At 40.0% G+C, this 13,374-nt stretch overlaps 1 protein-coding gene across 1 annotated transcript in view; it reads left to right on the plus strand.

Annotated features, from left to right (window-relative positions):
- IPO11 (importin 11) overlaps positions 1 to 13,374 on the plus strand; it is a 247,488-nt gene continuing 234,114 nt past the window's right edge. The window contains exons 1-2 of the mRNA XM_026649109.2: positions 1 to 60; positions 10,355 to 10,498. Of these exons, the coding sequence (XP_026504894.1) occupies positions 10,361 to 10,498 (138 nt within the window). The 5' untranslated portion in view covers positions 1 to 60; positions 10,355 to 10,360. The remainder of the gene's footprint in view (positions 61 to 10,354; positions 10,499 to 13,374) is intronic.

Raw genomic sequence — 13,374 nt, forward strand, 5'->3', positions numbered from 1 at the left:
TGGGACCCGTTCACAACACCATTTTCCACCAGAACTGGAGAAAGGACTGTCACAGTAGTGGTGAGTTACTTTTCCCTCTTCTAATCTTATTAGAAAATAACCTTAGTATATGTGGTATGTAATAATCCCACCTTTTCCATGGTATATATTGGATGGTATCTTGGCTTCTCTGAAAATTAAGAGACTGACAGTCACATTGCTTTTGCAAGCCTTTGGATCAAATGATCATTATGGGTATATGTTAGCCCTCATCTCCAAATGATACTGTAATCTGCTACAGCATAAACTATGACAGTCATTATAAGAAGGAGTTATTTCATATGGGTGATTACTATAATCCCCAGATCCTTTTCTGCAGTACTAGTTCCTAACTAGTTATTTCCCATTTTGTATTTGTATTTGATTTTCCCTTCATAAGAGTAATACTTTGCACTTGTCTTTATTGAATTTCATCTTGTTGTTTTCAGACCAGTTCTCTAAATTATCCAGGTCATTTTGAATTCTGATCTTGTCCTCCAAACTGATTGCAATCCCTCCCAGCTTGGTGTAATTTGCAAATTTTATAAGAACACTTTCCCTCCCATTTTCCAAGTAATTAATGAAAATATTTAATAGTACCGGACCCTGGACAGATCCCTGTGAAACCTTACTAGATCCTCTCGTTTTGACAGCAAGCCATTTAAACTACTTTTTTGCTATGATTTTTTAGCCAGTTATGCACCCACTTCATAGTAATTGCGTCAAGACCACATTTCTGTAGTTTGCTTATGAGAATGTCATGTGAGACTAAAAAGCCTTATTAAAATCAAGGCATATCATGTCGACTGCTTCCCTCCTATCCAGTAATCCTCTAAAGAAGGAAATTAGGTTGGGTTGGCATGATTTGTTCTTGACGAATCTATGTTGACTCTTCCGTAATACCATATTAACCTCGAGGTGCTTACAAATTTACTGTTTAATAATTTGTTTCCGTATCTTTTCAATTTATAGAATTATGTCTGTCTTATTGCCTCACTTATTGCTTTGCATTAAGTGCATTAAATAACATTACAAAGCATAGATTGAAGAAACAAGGAGGGAATAAAATCTATTTATTAATCGTGCAGGGAGGTGAAAAAGTCAGAGGAGCAAGTATTGCCAACCTTGCAAGTTTAAAAATCTAAAACAGATCAAGAAATCATGAGTTAAAAAAAATGCATTGACTTCTGACTTTTGAACTCCGTAGGAAGTATTCCTCTCATCCTCCATTGTGCATACCTATATTGGATTGAAAATTCAAGCTGAAATTTACACTAAATGTATACTTGCAGATTGGAGGGCTTCTCCTTCATTCTGCTTACCAAACTGAGGGAAATTCTTTTTTCTTATCCCAGGCACCCTTTGGGCACTTTTCCCTTCTACTTATGCTAGATGCTATTGTCAGTTTCCTCATCAGCTGCCCTCTCCAAGTATTGTCTCCTACCTCCCTCTGGCATCTTCCCATTCACAATGTCCTCTTATCGTTACAATTTATTATTTGTATTACAGTAATACCCAAAGGCTCCAATCAGGGTTGGGGCTTCCCTGTGCTAGGTGCTGTACAAACATATACTAAGAGACCATTCCTGCCATCAAGATTTTATAGGTAATCTGATTTCGTCTTCTGGGTGTTACTACCAGTCCTGGTCTTCGGACTACTGCTTTGTTTCCCTACCCTCGTCTATCCTCTCCTTTGCTCTTCTACCTCTTCTCCCTGACTTGTGTATCACCTCCACTTCCCTAGTTTTACTTAAGAGCTGATTTTTGGTTTCTCTTGTTCACTTGACACAGTCCCACATGACATTATCATAGGCAAACTAGGAAAATATAGTCTACATGAAATTGCTGTAAGGTAAGTGCACAACTGGTTGAAAGACTGTACTGAAAGAGTAGTTATCAATGGTGGTTGTCAAACTGGGACGAGGTATCAAATGAGGTCCCACAGGGATCTCTCCTTGGTCCAGTACTATTCAATATTTTCATTAATGACTTGGATAGTGGAATGGAGAGTATGTTAATGAAATTTGTGGATGACTTTGTGTCAAGTTTTGGCCCCCACACTTTAAAAAGATGTGAACAAACTGGTGAGAGTCCAGAGGAGAGCAACAAAAATTAGAGGTTTAGAAAACATGACCTATGATAAAAGGTTGAAAGAACTGGACATGTTTAGAAAAAGAAGGCTAATGGGGGACATAAGTCTTCAAATATGTAAAAGGTTGTCAGAAAGAGAACAGCGATTAATTGTTCTCCATGTCTACCGAGGGTAGGACAAGTTTGCACTAAGAAAGATTCAGGTTAGATATTAGGAAAAACATGCTAACTATAAAGATAGTTAAGACCTGGAATGGGTTACCAAAAGAGGTTGTGAAGCCCCTGTTGTTGGAGGTTTTAAGAACTGGTTAGACAAACACGACCGGAATGGTCTAGGTATACTTAGTTCCATCTTAGTGTGGGAGGATGGACTAGACAACCTCCTGAGGTTCTTTCAACCTTACATTTCTATGATTGATATAAACCTCCTTTAAGAGCATCTCAAAACAGAAGTCTTGTCCCTCTGTTACCTGGAGTTTTGTCAGAATCAGGATGGCTGTGAAGATCCTGTCACTTACTATTTCTTACCTATATCTAGTTTCCTTCTTTGCTGAGTTGCATGACTTAGATCAGGCAAAAACAATACATTTTTTTTCTTATTTTTAAACTGAATACTTCTAGAGTTTTTTTTGTGTTTCAGGTACTAGTAAGAGTGACATTAGTAATACTTTAGGTAGCAAATTTACTTCTATATATTTTTGCAGAACCCAGTAGAAACTTTTGACATGCAGCATCATTGATGCCACAGTTAGCAAAGTATAAAATTGTTTTTTTAGAAAAACAGTTTGAGACTCCAGTTGGAAGGAAACACTACTAGAAATATCAAACTCCTCTTGGACTAAGCTGGGGTATTTTAAAAGGATATCTAATCAGTCACAGGCAGAGATGCAAGTTGAAATGTTTGCATGCATATTTGTGTGAAAGTACATACTTTTAATAATGTCTATGAGAGTGAGGTACAGAATATGTACAAATGACTTCTTGTATGATAGTCACCTGATTTGTATTGGACGGCAAATTAGATGTGAAGTTGCAGTTCAGTATACCAGAATGATTTTGGGCTTTAGACATATTTGATGTTACTTTAAAAATAGAAGGCACAACAACATGTTCAGTGCTTTCTATTGGGAAAAGGAGTTTGTCTCACATCATATAATCAGATGGGAAATCCTGGGGACCATACCAGGAACAATGAGTAAAATGGCATTCCTACTAAAGGAGAGATTAGCCCCACTCACTAAATAGAAGTACTGAAATGTTGACAGATATTTTTATCAATAGTTCTGAAATTAAAAAAATCAGTAAATATTTAGCTACCTAAGATATAATAACCTCTGTGCACTCTGTCCTTGCTGAGGATCTATGGGATTACTTATCCAAGTTTCCCAGAATTTGCCAATACTATGCCTCCTAATTATGATTTTATATATGAATGCAGAAACCTGACTGGCACTTGGTTATTGTGTGTGTGTGTATGGGGGGGGAACCCTTCTATGTGGACACAACTCAACCATGTTTCTTGTAAGTTAGATAAATCATACGCTGGTTATTAGATATGGTTGTACTTGTAGTGTAGTGCCTTAGCTTTTATTGTGAAGAATCTAAAAAGCATTGTTCTGGAGCATTCTTCAGTCCATGCCACATTCGGTTTGCCCACTTACTTGATGAAAAGTACAATAATATTAGGGTTTTCAATATTGTTATTGTCAGAGTAGGTGAGAAGATTTTGTTATCTGGACTGGTAAATTTCCATAACACTAAAGGCTATTTACTGGCTGATATTTGAAATATACCTCTACCCTGATATAACGCTGTCCTTGGGAGCCAAAAAATCTTACCGTGTTATAGGTGAAACCGCGTTATATCGAACTTGCTTTGATCCGCCAGAGTGTGCAGGCGCCCCCCCCTCCCCCCCCGGAGCGCTGCTTTACCGCGTTATATCCAAATTTGTGTTATATCGGGTCGCGTTATATTGAGGTAGAGGTATACCATTAGTGATGTCCTTTGAGGAGACTGCATGTTCCCGTCTGGAGGATGCAAGTGGAAGTGCAGTCCACTGTAAAGAAATGTAGGTTGACTGTGTGTTAGCCACAGAAATAAGGTTATGTATTAAGGTATCAGCCATCCCATTTTACAAGTAAGAGTAATGGAGGTAGTACATGATCCTTTCTAGCAGAGCTGAAAATGGAACCCTGATATGTAATGTATCATAGACCTGTCTATGATACATAGACCAGAGTAAGAGCAGAATCCAGCCCAAGCTTTGCAGAGGACTTGTGCATTTTGAGAGGATGCCATTAAAAACCCAAAACTGCGACCTGTCTCCAGCAGCTGCCTCAGATCCTAGGAGATGTCTGCACTGCATCTTTGGCGCACATACTCTGCATTAGAACTACAGTGCTAGCCAGCAGGTGGGGGTCAGGAGGGGATGTTAAACGGTCAGATTCCAAGAGACCTGAGCAAATGCAAGGATGATTCTGCATTAGGCAGAAATGACTAGATCTCTTTCCAGCCACTGCCACCTTCAGGGGGCTCCCGTTCCAAATACAGCCCCCAGAACTCAAGCCAGCTACAAGTACTTGACCGCTTGTCTCTATGGGCAACTGAGCAGGCAGAAATACACAGGCAGATGGCTGGGGGAGATACAGAGAGATTCCCAACCCCCGCAGGAATGTCAGCCCAAGTGGGGGTCCCAGCCCCTTGTGCAGTGAAAACTCAAGTCACACACTGGCCTGACTGGTCCTGTCACATTCGACCCTAGCCCCCTAGAAAGGACTATTTCAAAACAATTCACTTTTTTGCAGCATTTTTTCTTTGTAACAACAAATAGGAAGAATCTCATTCCATAATGTGATTGAAATACACTTTGCCCCACTGCCTCGAAGAAAGAATCTGACAAATATTTGTGCTTGACTACATCTAATCACTACTCTTAACCAGTAGACACACTCCATCCTAGAACTGGGAGACGAACCTAGGAGTCCTGATTTCCAGCACTTTTCTGATGTTTATTAAATAGTTCCTTAACCCACTCCTAAAGAGTTTGTTGATTCCTACTTGAATGGCAATCCACAAAGAGGAAGATCCAGAAGGGGTCCTTAAGGCTGCACATGGTAGAATTCCTGTTTTTCCAAATTTCTTTTTTTTCTTTTTTTTTTTTTTTAATAATTGGTTTAATTCATACAGTGAAGAAATTTACTGAGGGCAGGGATATTTCTAGTTGTATTGTAAGTTATGGGAAATAGCCATTTTGAGTAAGGGAAGATTGTGACTATATTAGGAAAGTAGGAAAAGACAGTTAATAGAATGTAATTAAGTAAATTTAACTTCCTCAAATATACATTCAAAGTTGCCTGATAAGTCTTAATTATATGGAAAATGTGAGGGCTACAGAGACAGATCACACAATTTTTCTTAAATTCTTAAAGGGCCCATTTTTAATTAATTTTAATTCACAAACTGAGTAACAGATTTTGCTAAAAAATCTCTAGAAAATTCATGTTGTGCTCTCAGATTCTGTGCTCTAAGCTCAGGGAACATACACAGTGTTGCGTTACAAAACAAAGAGCTTGAATTCTAGCTTTAAGTGTGAAACTTAACTCCCCTTAATAATAGAAGTGTTACCGTGCCCATCTAATATCTGGATAGCGTTTGGATCATTCTAAAACTGAGAGCTTGTAAAAGGGATAATGGTAAAATAATTAGCAAAGCTATAGCCTGCATTCTTAAGAAATTATAACTCGTACAATTGAACTCGCTGATGCATCATGGAATAGTTCATAAGTAATCTTCTATTAAACAACAGTTCTGTGCATTCTGCATTTCTCTTTTATTACCAAGTGTATTTACGGGAAAGTATAATCTGACATTCTGGAAAAGTCTTTGTTTTCGATGACGTGCCTTTTCAGATGGTTTTTTTTGGTCTTTTGGAAAAATGAATTCTTTCGATGCAAACACCATCTGCCTCCATTTCTCTTAAAAGAAGTGCTGTTGTCATTGCTGTTTCTTGAACACATTCTGGGTGCTGACATTATACATGTTTTCTTAATCCATGACATTTTCTTTTGCATAAAATGATACAACAAAGCTACATATTGCACAACTTTCTGGCTTTTGGTAAGCTCTTTATCTATGTATGTACAAATGCTGGGAAGAATTGTTGCAACAGTATTAAATTCCAGAGCAGAAAGATCTGCTGCAGAATGTTTGGCATGCTCCATTCCTGTTTCAGAAGTGAGACAGGGAAATAATTCAGATAGGTGTGACTTGATTTTAAATAAAAATAGGCTTGGCAGGATTCAGTTTAAATTGATAGATGTTGGTAAACATCAATTTCAGCTGAGATAGTGAAAGGGATGAAAAAAATCTGTTGGTAACAGCAGCCTCCCTGCCCTCACCTGCACTTGCGCCTGCAGGGATTGGATGTCATCGGCCCTGTGGTAGCAAAGAAAGTCCTGTGCAGCCCTGCTATCCTGGGAGTTAGTGAGCGGGGCCATGACGCTGAGCTGCAGAGAGATTCCTGTGCTGTCACAGGGCTGATGACTCTGATTCCTGCATGCGCAAGGAGTGGGGAAGGCTGTGGTCCCTCCCAGCTATGACCTGGAGAAGGATGAGACCCTAGCCAGAGGGGAGTCCACCATGCTGCTGAATGGCTCTGTCAAGGCTGTATCCCCACTTTGAACTTTAGGGTACAAATGTAGGGGCCTGCATGAAAACTTCTAAGCTTATCTACCAGCTTAGCTCTGGTCCGCTGCCACCATCTCAAGAATTCCCTCCCTGGGAAGCCTTGAGAAACCTTTCACCAATTCCCTGGTGAACACAGATCCAAACCCCCTTGGATCTTAAAATAAGGAGAAATTAACCATCCCCCCTCCTTCCTCCCACCCTCCTTTCACCAACTCCTGGTGAATACAGATCCAAATCCCCTTGGATCTTAAAACAAGGAGAAATCAATCTGGTTCTTAAAAAAGAAGGCTTTTAATTAAAGAAAAAGGTAAAAATCATCTCTGTAAAATCAGTATGGAAAATAACTTTACAGGGTAATCAAACTTAAAGAGCTCAGAGGACCCCCCTCTGTCTTAGGTTCAAAGTACAGCAAACAAAGATAAACACTCTGGCAAAAGGTACATTTACAAGTTGAGAAAACAAAGTAAATCTAAGACGCCTTGCCTGTCTTTTTACTTACAAGTTTGAAATAGGAGAGACTTGTTTAGAAAGATGGGGAGAACCTGGATTGATGTCTGGTCCCTCTCAGTCCCAAGAGCGAACAACCCCTTAAACAAAGGACACAAAACAAAAGCCTTTCCCCCCCCAAGATTTGAAAGTATCTTGTCCCCTTATTGGTCCTTAGGGTCAGGTGTCAGCCAGGTTACCCGAGCTTCTTAACCCTTTACAGGTAAAAGGATTTGGAGTCTCTGTACACAGGAGAGCTGTTACCCCTTCCTTTATAGTTATGACAGGCTCTGACCCTGGGCAGGAGCTATTCCACGATAGGGTGGCCTTCCCTGCGTCTGGTGGCTCATCCTCCTCCTGGCAGTCCTGGCCAAAGGCCTCTGCCCTGCCTCATCAATACTGCAGCTTCCTTGCACCTTGCGCCTGTAGGTATCAGGTATCACTGGCCCTGCAGCTGTGCAGCTCTGCTGTCATGACTCCACTTGTTCAGCAGGAACTGTTCAGCAATCAGGGTGGCCTACCCCATGCTCAGGTGCTTGTCCTCCTCCTTGCAGCTATAATTGGCGGTTTCTGTTCTGCTGGGCCAGGACTGCAACCTCCCCCACACCTTGTGGCAGGGTGCTTGGGACCCCTTCACCACGTGGGAAGCCTCCTGCAGCCCTGTTGTCAATACTGGGAAACTCCTGCAGCCCCACTGTCTGTGCTACCCTAACCCTACACCACCCCATAACTTCTTACAACCATAAAAATAAAAATAGTTAATTGTCAAAATTGAAAAGAAAATCTAATTCTGCCAAGCCTAAATATAAAATAGCAACACCGTTTAAATGTTAGATTTAGGCTACAAAGTAGATTGACTGAATTGTTACCACTTGGTGGCAATATAACATACTATTTTATCACAAATTGAGATTTCTGGCTATGAGTGAGTTATTATACTGGGTTCTTTAGGTTCCAGGCAATGCTAGATTTACATGCTTTTGCTGAAGTAATCCTTTGATTTATTTCTTTATAGCAATTTTCTTGCCGGTACTGTAGCTTTACCTGATTTATATGTACAATTAGAATTTTAGTTAACAGATTATATTAATTAATTCATGTTCTAAACTAGTGAAATTGTCCAACTTTTAAAGGTCAATTTCTTCTTAAAGATAGGTTAGTTTTTAAAAGGAAATCTTAAACTTGAAATCTAGTCAGTTTAGTGAATTGTTCCCATTCTCTTTGTGAATTCCCCCAGGAGTGTAAAACAGGTGTAAAAGTTTTAAGGCTCTCTTACATTGCCAGAGAGATGTAAAGGACAGTACGGCCTTATAAATACTCATGGTGCTTTACTGATTAGAACTGGTCTAAATTTTTGGGCTGAAAAAAATTCCTATCAGAATGTGCTCCAGGAACTGTTTGCTACTGACCTTTCTGGAGATGGTCAGTAGCCAATTTAAATTGTGAGTTTGATTCCCAAGCCCTCACTTGCTCTTCAGTTGTCTATGATGTAATACTGAGCATTTGGCGGCATATATTAGTTGACTAATAATTAGAAATAAAGGGTCAAACCTAGTTGCATTACTGTTAGGCAAGGATGTTCGGGGATTTCCTCCAATGCTCCCACTCCCATTCTCCATCCATTGTATTGTAGTTTAAATAAATTATTGAAGTAATTGAAACCAGAGTGATTATATTGCGTTATTTTGACAAATAAAATATGCAGAATTTTATATCGTGCGCAGAATTTTTATTTTTTTGCTGCAGAATTCCCCCATGAGTAGTTAATGTAACATTTGCTTCTTTTATGTTCATTTTTTGTTAATCGGACAGCAAGGTCATTCACTTTTAAAAGGGAAAGAAACATAAGAACAAATTTATGTTTTGTGGAAAAGTAAGTAATTAGCATTCCCTGTTCAGATGAATTAGGTTTTTGTGCATTAACATGGATGCCTAATGAGTGCAAATATAGAATTTTCTAGGAATGTCTTTTGTCTCTAATTTTGAAGCTCTACAGTCTAGCCTCTTCATTTAAACAGGTATAAAATGCTTAAATGTATGAGGTTGTGTAAATTAACTATTGGAAATTGATCAGTTACTTTTAACAAAGCAACATTTTATTCAGAATAGACAAAAGAGCTAATATTTAATTTTCACTCATCTGACACTTTCATATCATCCCAAGTTGTGCTCTGCCTGTTGCGAAAGTTGAAGCTACTTACAGTACTGCTCTGAGCCTGTTGTGCTTTTCAGAAAGGTAACTAATAAAAAAACGCCTCCAAGAAACCCTGACCTTTTGTAAGGCACTGGATATGGAGAAAATTTGCAACCATAGATTGTGGGCTTGTTCTCCTACTGAAACTTATGAAGCCTATATGCTCTCAGAAGGGCTGTCATACAAATGAAGACACTGGAAGAACTTTGGCTAATTTATGTTCAAAGTTGTATCCTCTGTGCTACCAGGCTAATACTGTTTATTGCTTTCCTCCTAATACTTGTACCATTCCAGGGAGAAAAGGATAAGTTAAGGATATAGTTTATCACAATCTGAATGTTTATATTTTTCTTTTGTCAATAGGCAAATTCACCACTGAAAGTTGAAAGCTGCTAAACTTCTATTCTTTCTGGTATCTTAACAATTGCTCACATCTAGTTTTCTCTTAGCATTTTAGGAGAGGATGGGCTGCATGCTACTAATGTGGAAAAATTGGCATTAGAGAGAGAAAATAGTTCTGTGGATAAGGCACTAAATTGGAACTCAAGAAATTTGGGTTCTGTCATGGTGCCCCAGATTTCCTTGAGCAAGTCACTTAATTGCCCTATGACTTGGCTTTCCATCTGTAAAACGGGGAGCAATACTCTGCCTTGCATAGGTGGCGTGAGGATAAATTCATTTATATATTCAAGTGCTTAAATACTATCGTGTTGCGTGCCATAGAAAAGTATGTACTTTTTTTTTTTGTAAGGGCTCGATCCTATAAGGTGATTAAAATCAAATGTGTGCTTAGGTGATTTGCTGGATTGGGAGTGCAGTGTTCAGCATCTTTCATTAATCTGTACATTAATGTTTTTCCTTTTTAAATACTCTTATCAGATTTTCATGGATCTCAATAGTGCCAGCACTGTTGTTCTGCAGGTCTTGACCCAAGCCACCAGTCAAGATACTGCTGTGCTGAAACCAGCTGAGGAGCAGTTGAAGCAGTGGGAGATACAGCCGGGCTTTTATTCAGTCTTGTTGGTAAGCTGGAGTGAAAAGTGCTATTCATTACATGTTTCACTATATCTATCTATCTATCTATCTATAATTTTCTACCATTCAGCCTTTTCCTGTTACTTGTCACCTGACTAAGTTTTGAAGAGGTGGGCAGGACATTTACTTGATCACTTGCACTTATTTATACTTGGAGGAAATAAGTCTCAATCTTGCTTCTGTAATAGTTCAGAGAATGGTTTTCTCCTATCAGTTGTAGCAAATAAACCATTTTCAACACTGGTTCAGGAGTGCTTGTTGTTAGTAACATGTCGTCTGTGACAAGTCAATTTTTTAATCTAGTTAAGTCTTCAGTGGCTAGGTACTTGTCTTTTGCTTTAGTGATTCATATCTTAATCACAAAGAGAGGGGGATGTAGTACTCTAAACTTCCACATTTGCTTTTTTAGAAGAGTTGATGTAGTATGACTAAATTAAATGTCTGCATAAAAATACTCATTAAAAACAGGAAGCAAATCAATTGCCATATGTCAGACTATTGTAGTAAAATATGACTGTGGGCCAAATCATAACGTCTGCATGGAAAGGAGGAGGATGGGGAAAGTAAATTTCATCTTGCAATTTCCTTGGAATTGTCCCATGAGGGGTGTGTGGGGTTTGCCTCTTTTGGAGTGCTGGGTGAGCATGGCCCTTCAAACCAGTTGCTGTCATGATATCTGCAGGGCTTTCCCACAGATCTTGTTATATTTGAGGAGGGCTGGAATGTTTGCTTGGTGGCCCAGAAACCTCTGCATTACTCCCAATGTCTCCACTTCCCCTCTCCCAAAATGGCAGTAAGGTTCTTCAGGAACCATTATGACAGCAGTCCCAAACTCTCCCCCCCACCCCCACACACAGTTATAAGGGGGTCAATTTGTGGAAGGTCTTAGAGAGGGTCAGCACTATATTATATGAGGAAATCTCTGCAGATTTGAAGGGGAATAAGTAAGATAATAAGTGCAGAATAGTAGTCTTCTGGCTCTGCCTCTCTTATCTAGCCACACTCCCTGAAACTGCAGAGCCCTAAACTTGTGGAAATCTGGTTGGAATTGAGGGTGAGGAAGGTGATACTTACATTCAACAATTCCCCACGCCTCACACCCTTGTGATAGAAATTGGTCCATTTCTATAGTTTTTCATCCCCTGTGTATGGAAAAACAAAAGTTGAGCTAGCCCTGTTTTTATCCTATAAGATAAGAATATTTAATTAAAATGTTTCAATAATAGTCATTTTAAACTATGATGATCTCTGTTTTACAATTTTGTTTTCATTGAATGTTTTCTAGTAAATAAAGCTTATAAACTTAAGGGAGGGGGTGTTATCTCTCTGCACAACACATTGGACCCATTAATGGTAAAGCACATTTTCAACAGATTATTTTTCCTTTGGCGAAAAAGATCAGTAATGATAAAATAACTGTTTCATTTGACAGTAATGCAGCCAGAGCATATTGCACTTCTTTGATTTGGGATCTGACATATTTTTGTGTATTGCAAAATCAGAAACTTCTTAAAAATGTCCATGTATCTCTCTTGTCTCCTGGCATAAAGTTGATATTGTTTAATTCTCCAACCGCTCTCTTTAAAGTTAATCTTTTAATTATTTCTGGGGGAATTCTGTGCCAAAAAATTAAAAATTCTGCAAAATTCTGCATATTTTATTTGTCAGAATAGCACAATATAATCACACCAGTTTCAATTATTTTTGGTCATTTATTTCAAAATACCTGTCAGCAAGTATGTAACAATACAGACAACAAAAAAGATTCAGGAAATGTTTTTTGACAAATAGATTCCTTACTAGGTATAATACAGAACTCTGAGTAATAATTCATATAAACTGTAATACAGAACCATATTACCCCCACCCCTCAAAATTCGTGCAAAGGCTTGGAGGAGTCATCGGTAACAGAGGAGCTGAGGGAGAGGGAAGAAAATTGCTCCGAAGGAGCCTGGGTGTGAACTTGGAGGGTTGTTGGTATGGGTGGGAAAAGTATGGAACAGGTTTGTTGGGGGGGCAGGGAGGGTTGTTAGAGAGCTTCCCCCATTCAGACCCTGGCTGACCCCTAGCCTCTCCCATTCAGTCAGGCACATCTGCCCTGTCCCTGTGTTTTTCCTGTACCCCCATGTGTCCTTGCATGCCCTGGCCACATGTGTCCCTCCACCCCCACTCAGACACCCACTCCCCCCATCCCCATGTGGCTCTGTACCCCCTTCCCCATCCCCATGTGTCTTGTGCCCCTACCCAGCCACTCCCCTGTCCCTGTACTTCCTTCCCCTGTCCCCACGTGTCTCTGTGCCCCCACCCAGACTCTCCCCTGTCCCTATGTGTCCCTGTTCCCCTGTCCCCATGTGTCTCTGTGCCCCCACTCAACCACTCTCCTGGCCCTATGTGTCCCTGCACCTCCTTATCCCCTGTGGCCCTGTGTCTCCACTCCCATTCAGCCTCTGCCCCAGTCTGTCCTCTCTCACTAGCCCTTATGAGCTCCTGTCTGACCCCCCCCCCCAGCACCCCACATTGTCTGTCTCCCCATAGCCCCTGTCTCCTGACCTGGCCCGCTGCCAAGAAGGCAGGCTCTTTCTCTTTCCTTGCTGGTGGGGAGCTGCTGCTTTGTTCTGTCACCACAGCGCTGTCTGGTGGGTAAAAGGCGGAACTGCAGAAGTTATTTCCTGCTGGGAGCTGCTGCTGTTCTTGCGCCACAGCGCCATCTGTTGGAAAAAAGGTGGAACTGCAATAACATTTCGGGAGAAGCTTTTTTTCTGCGCAAAAAAATAAATATATGCAGGTCTCGTTAATTATGCACACATGCAGTAGCACAGAATTCCCCCAGGAGTATTTTAATGGAAGTTTTTGTGGTGTTAGAA

The sequence above is a fragment of the Terrapene carolina genome, unplaced genomic scaffold, assembly GCF_002925995.2.
Source record: "Terrapene carolina triunguis isolate 2854851 unplaced genomic scaffold, T_m_triunguis-2.0 Scaffold69, whole genome shotgun sequence".
In the NCBI taxonomy this organism is placed as follows: domain Eukaryota; kingdom Metazoa; phylum Chordata; order Testudines; family Emydidae; genus Terrapene; species Terrapene triunguis.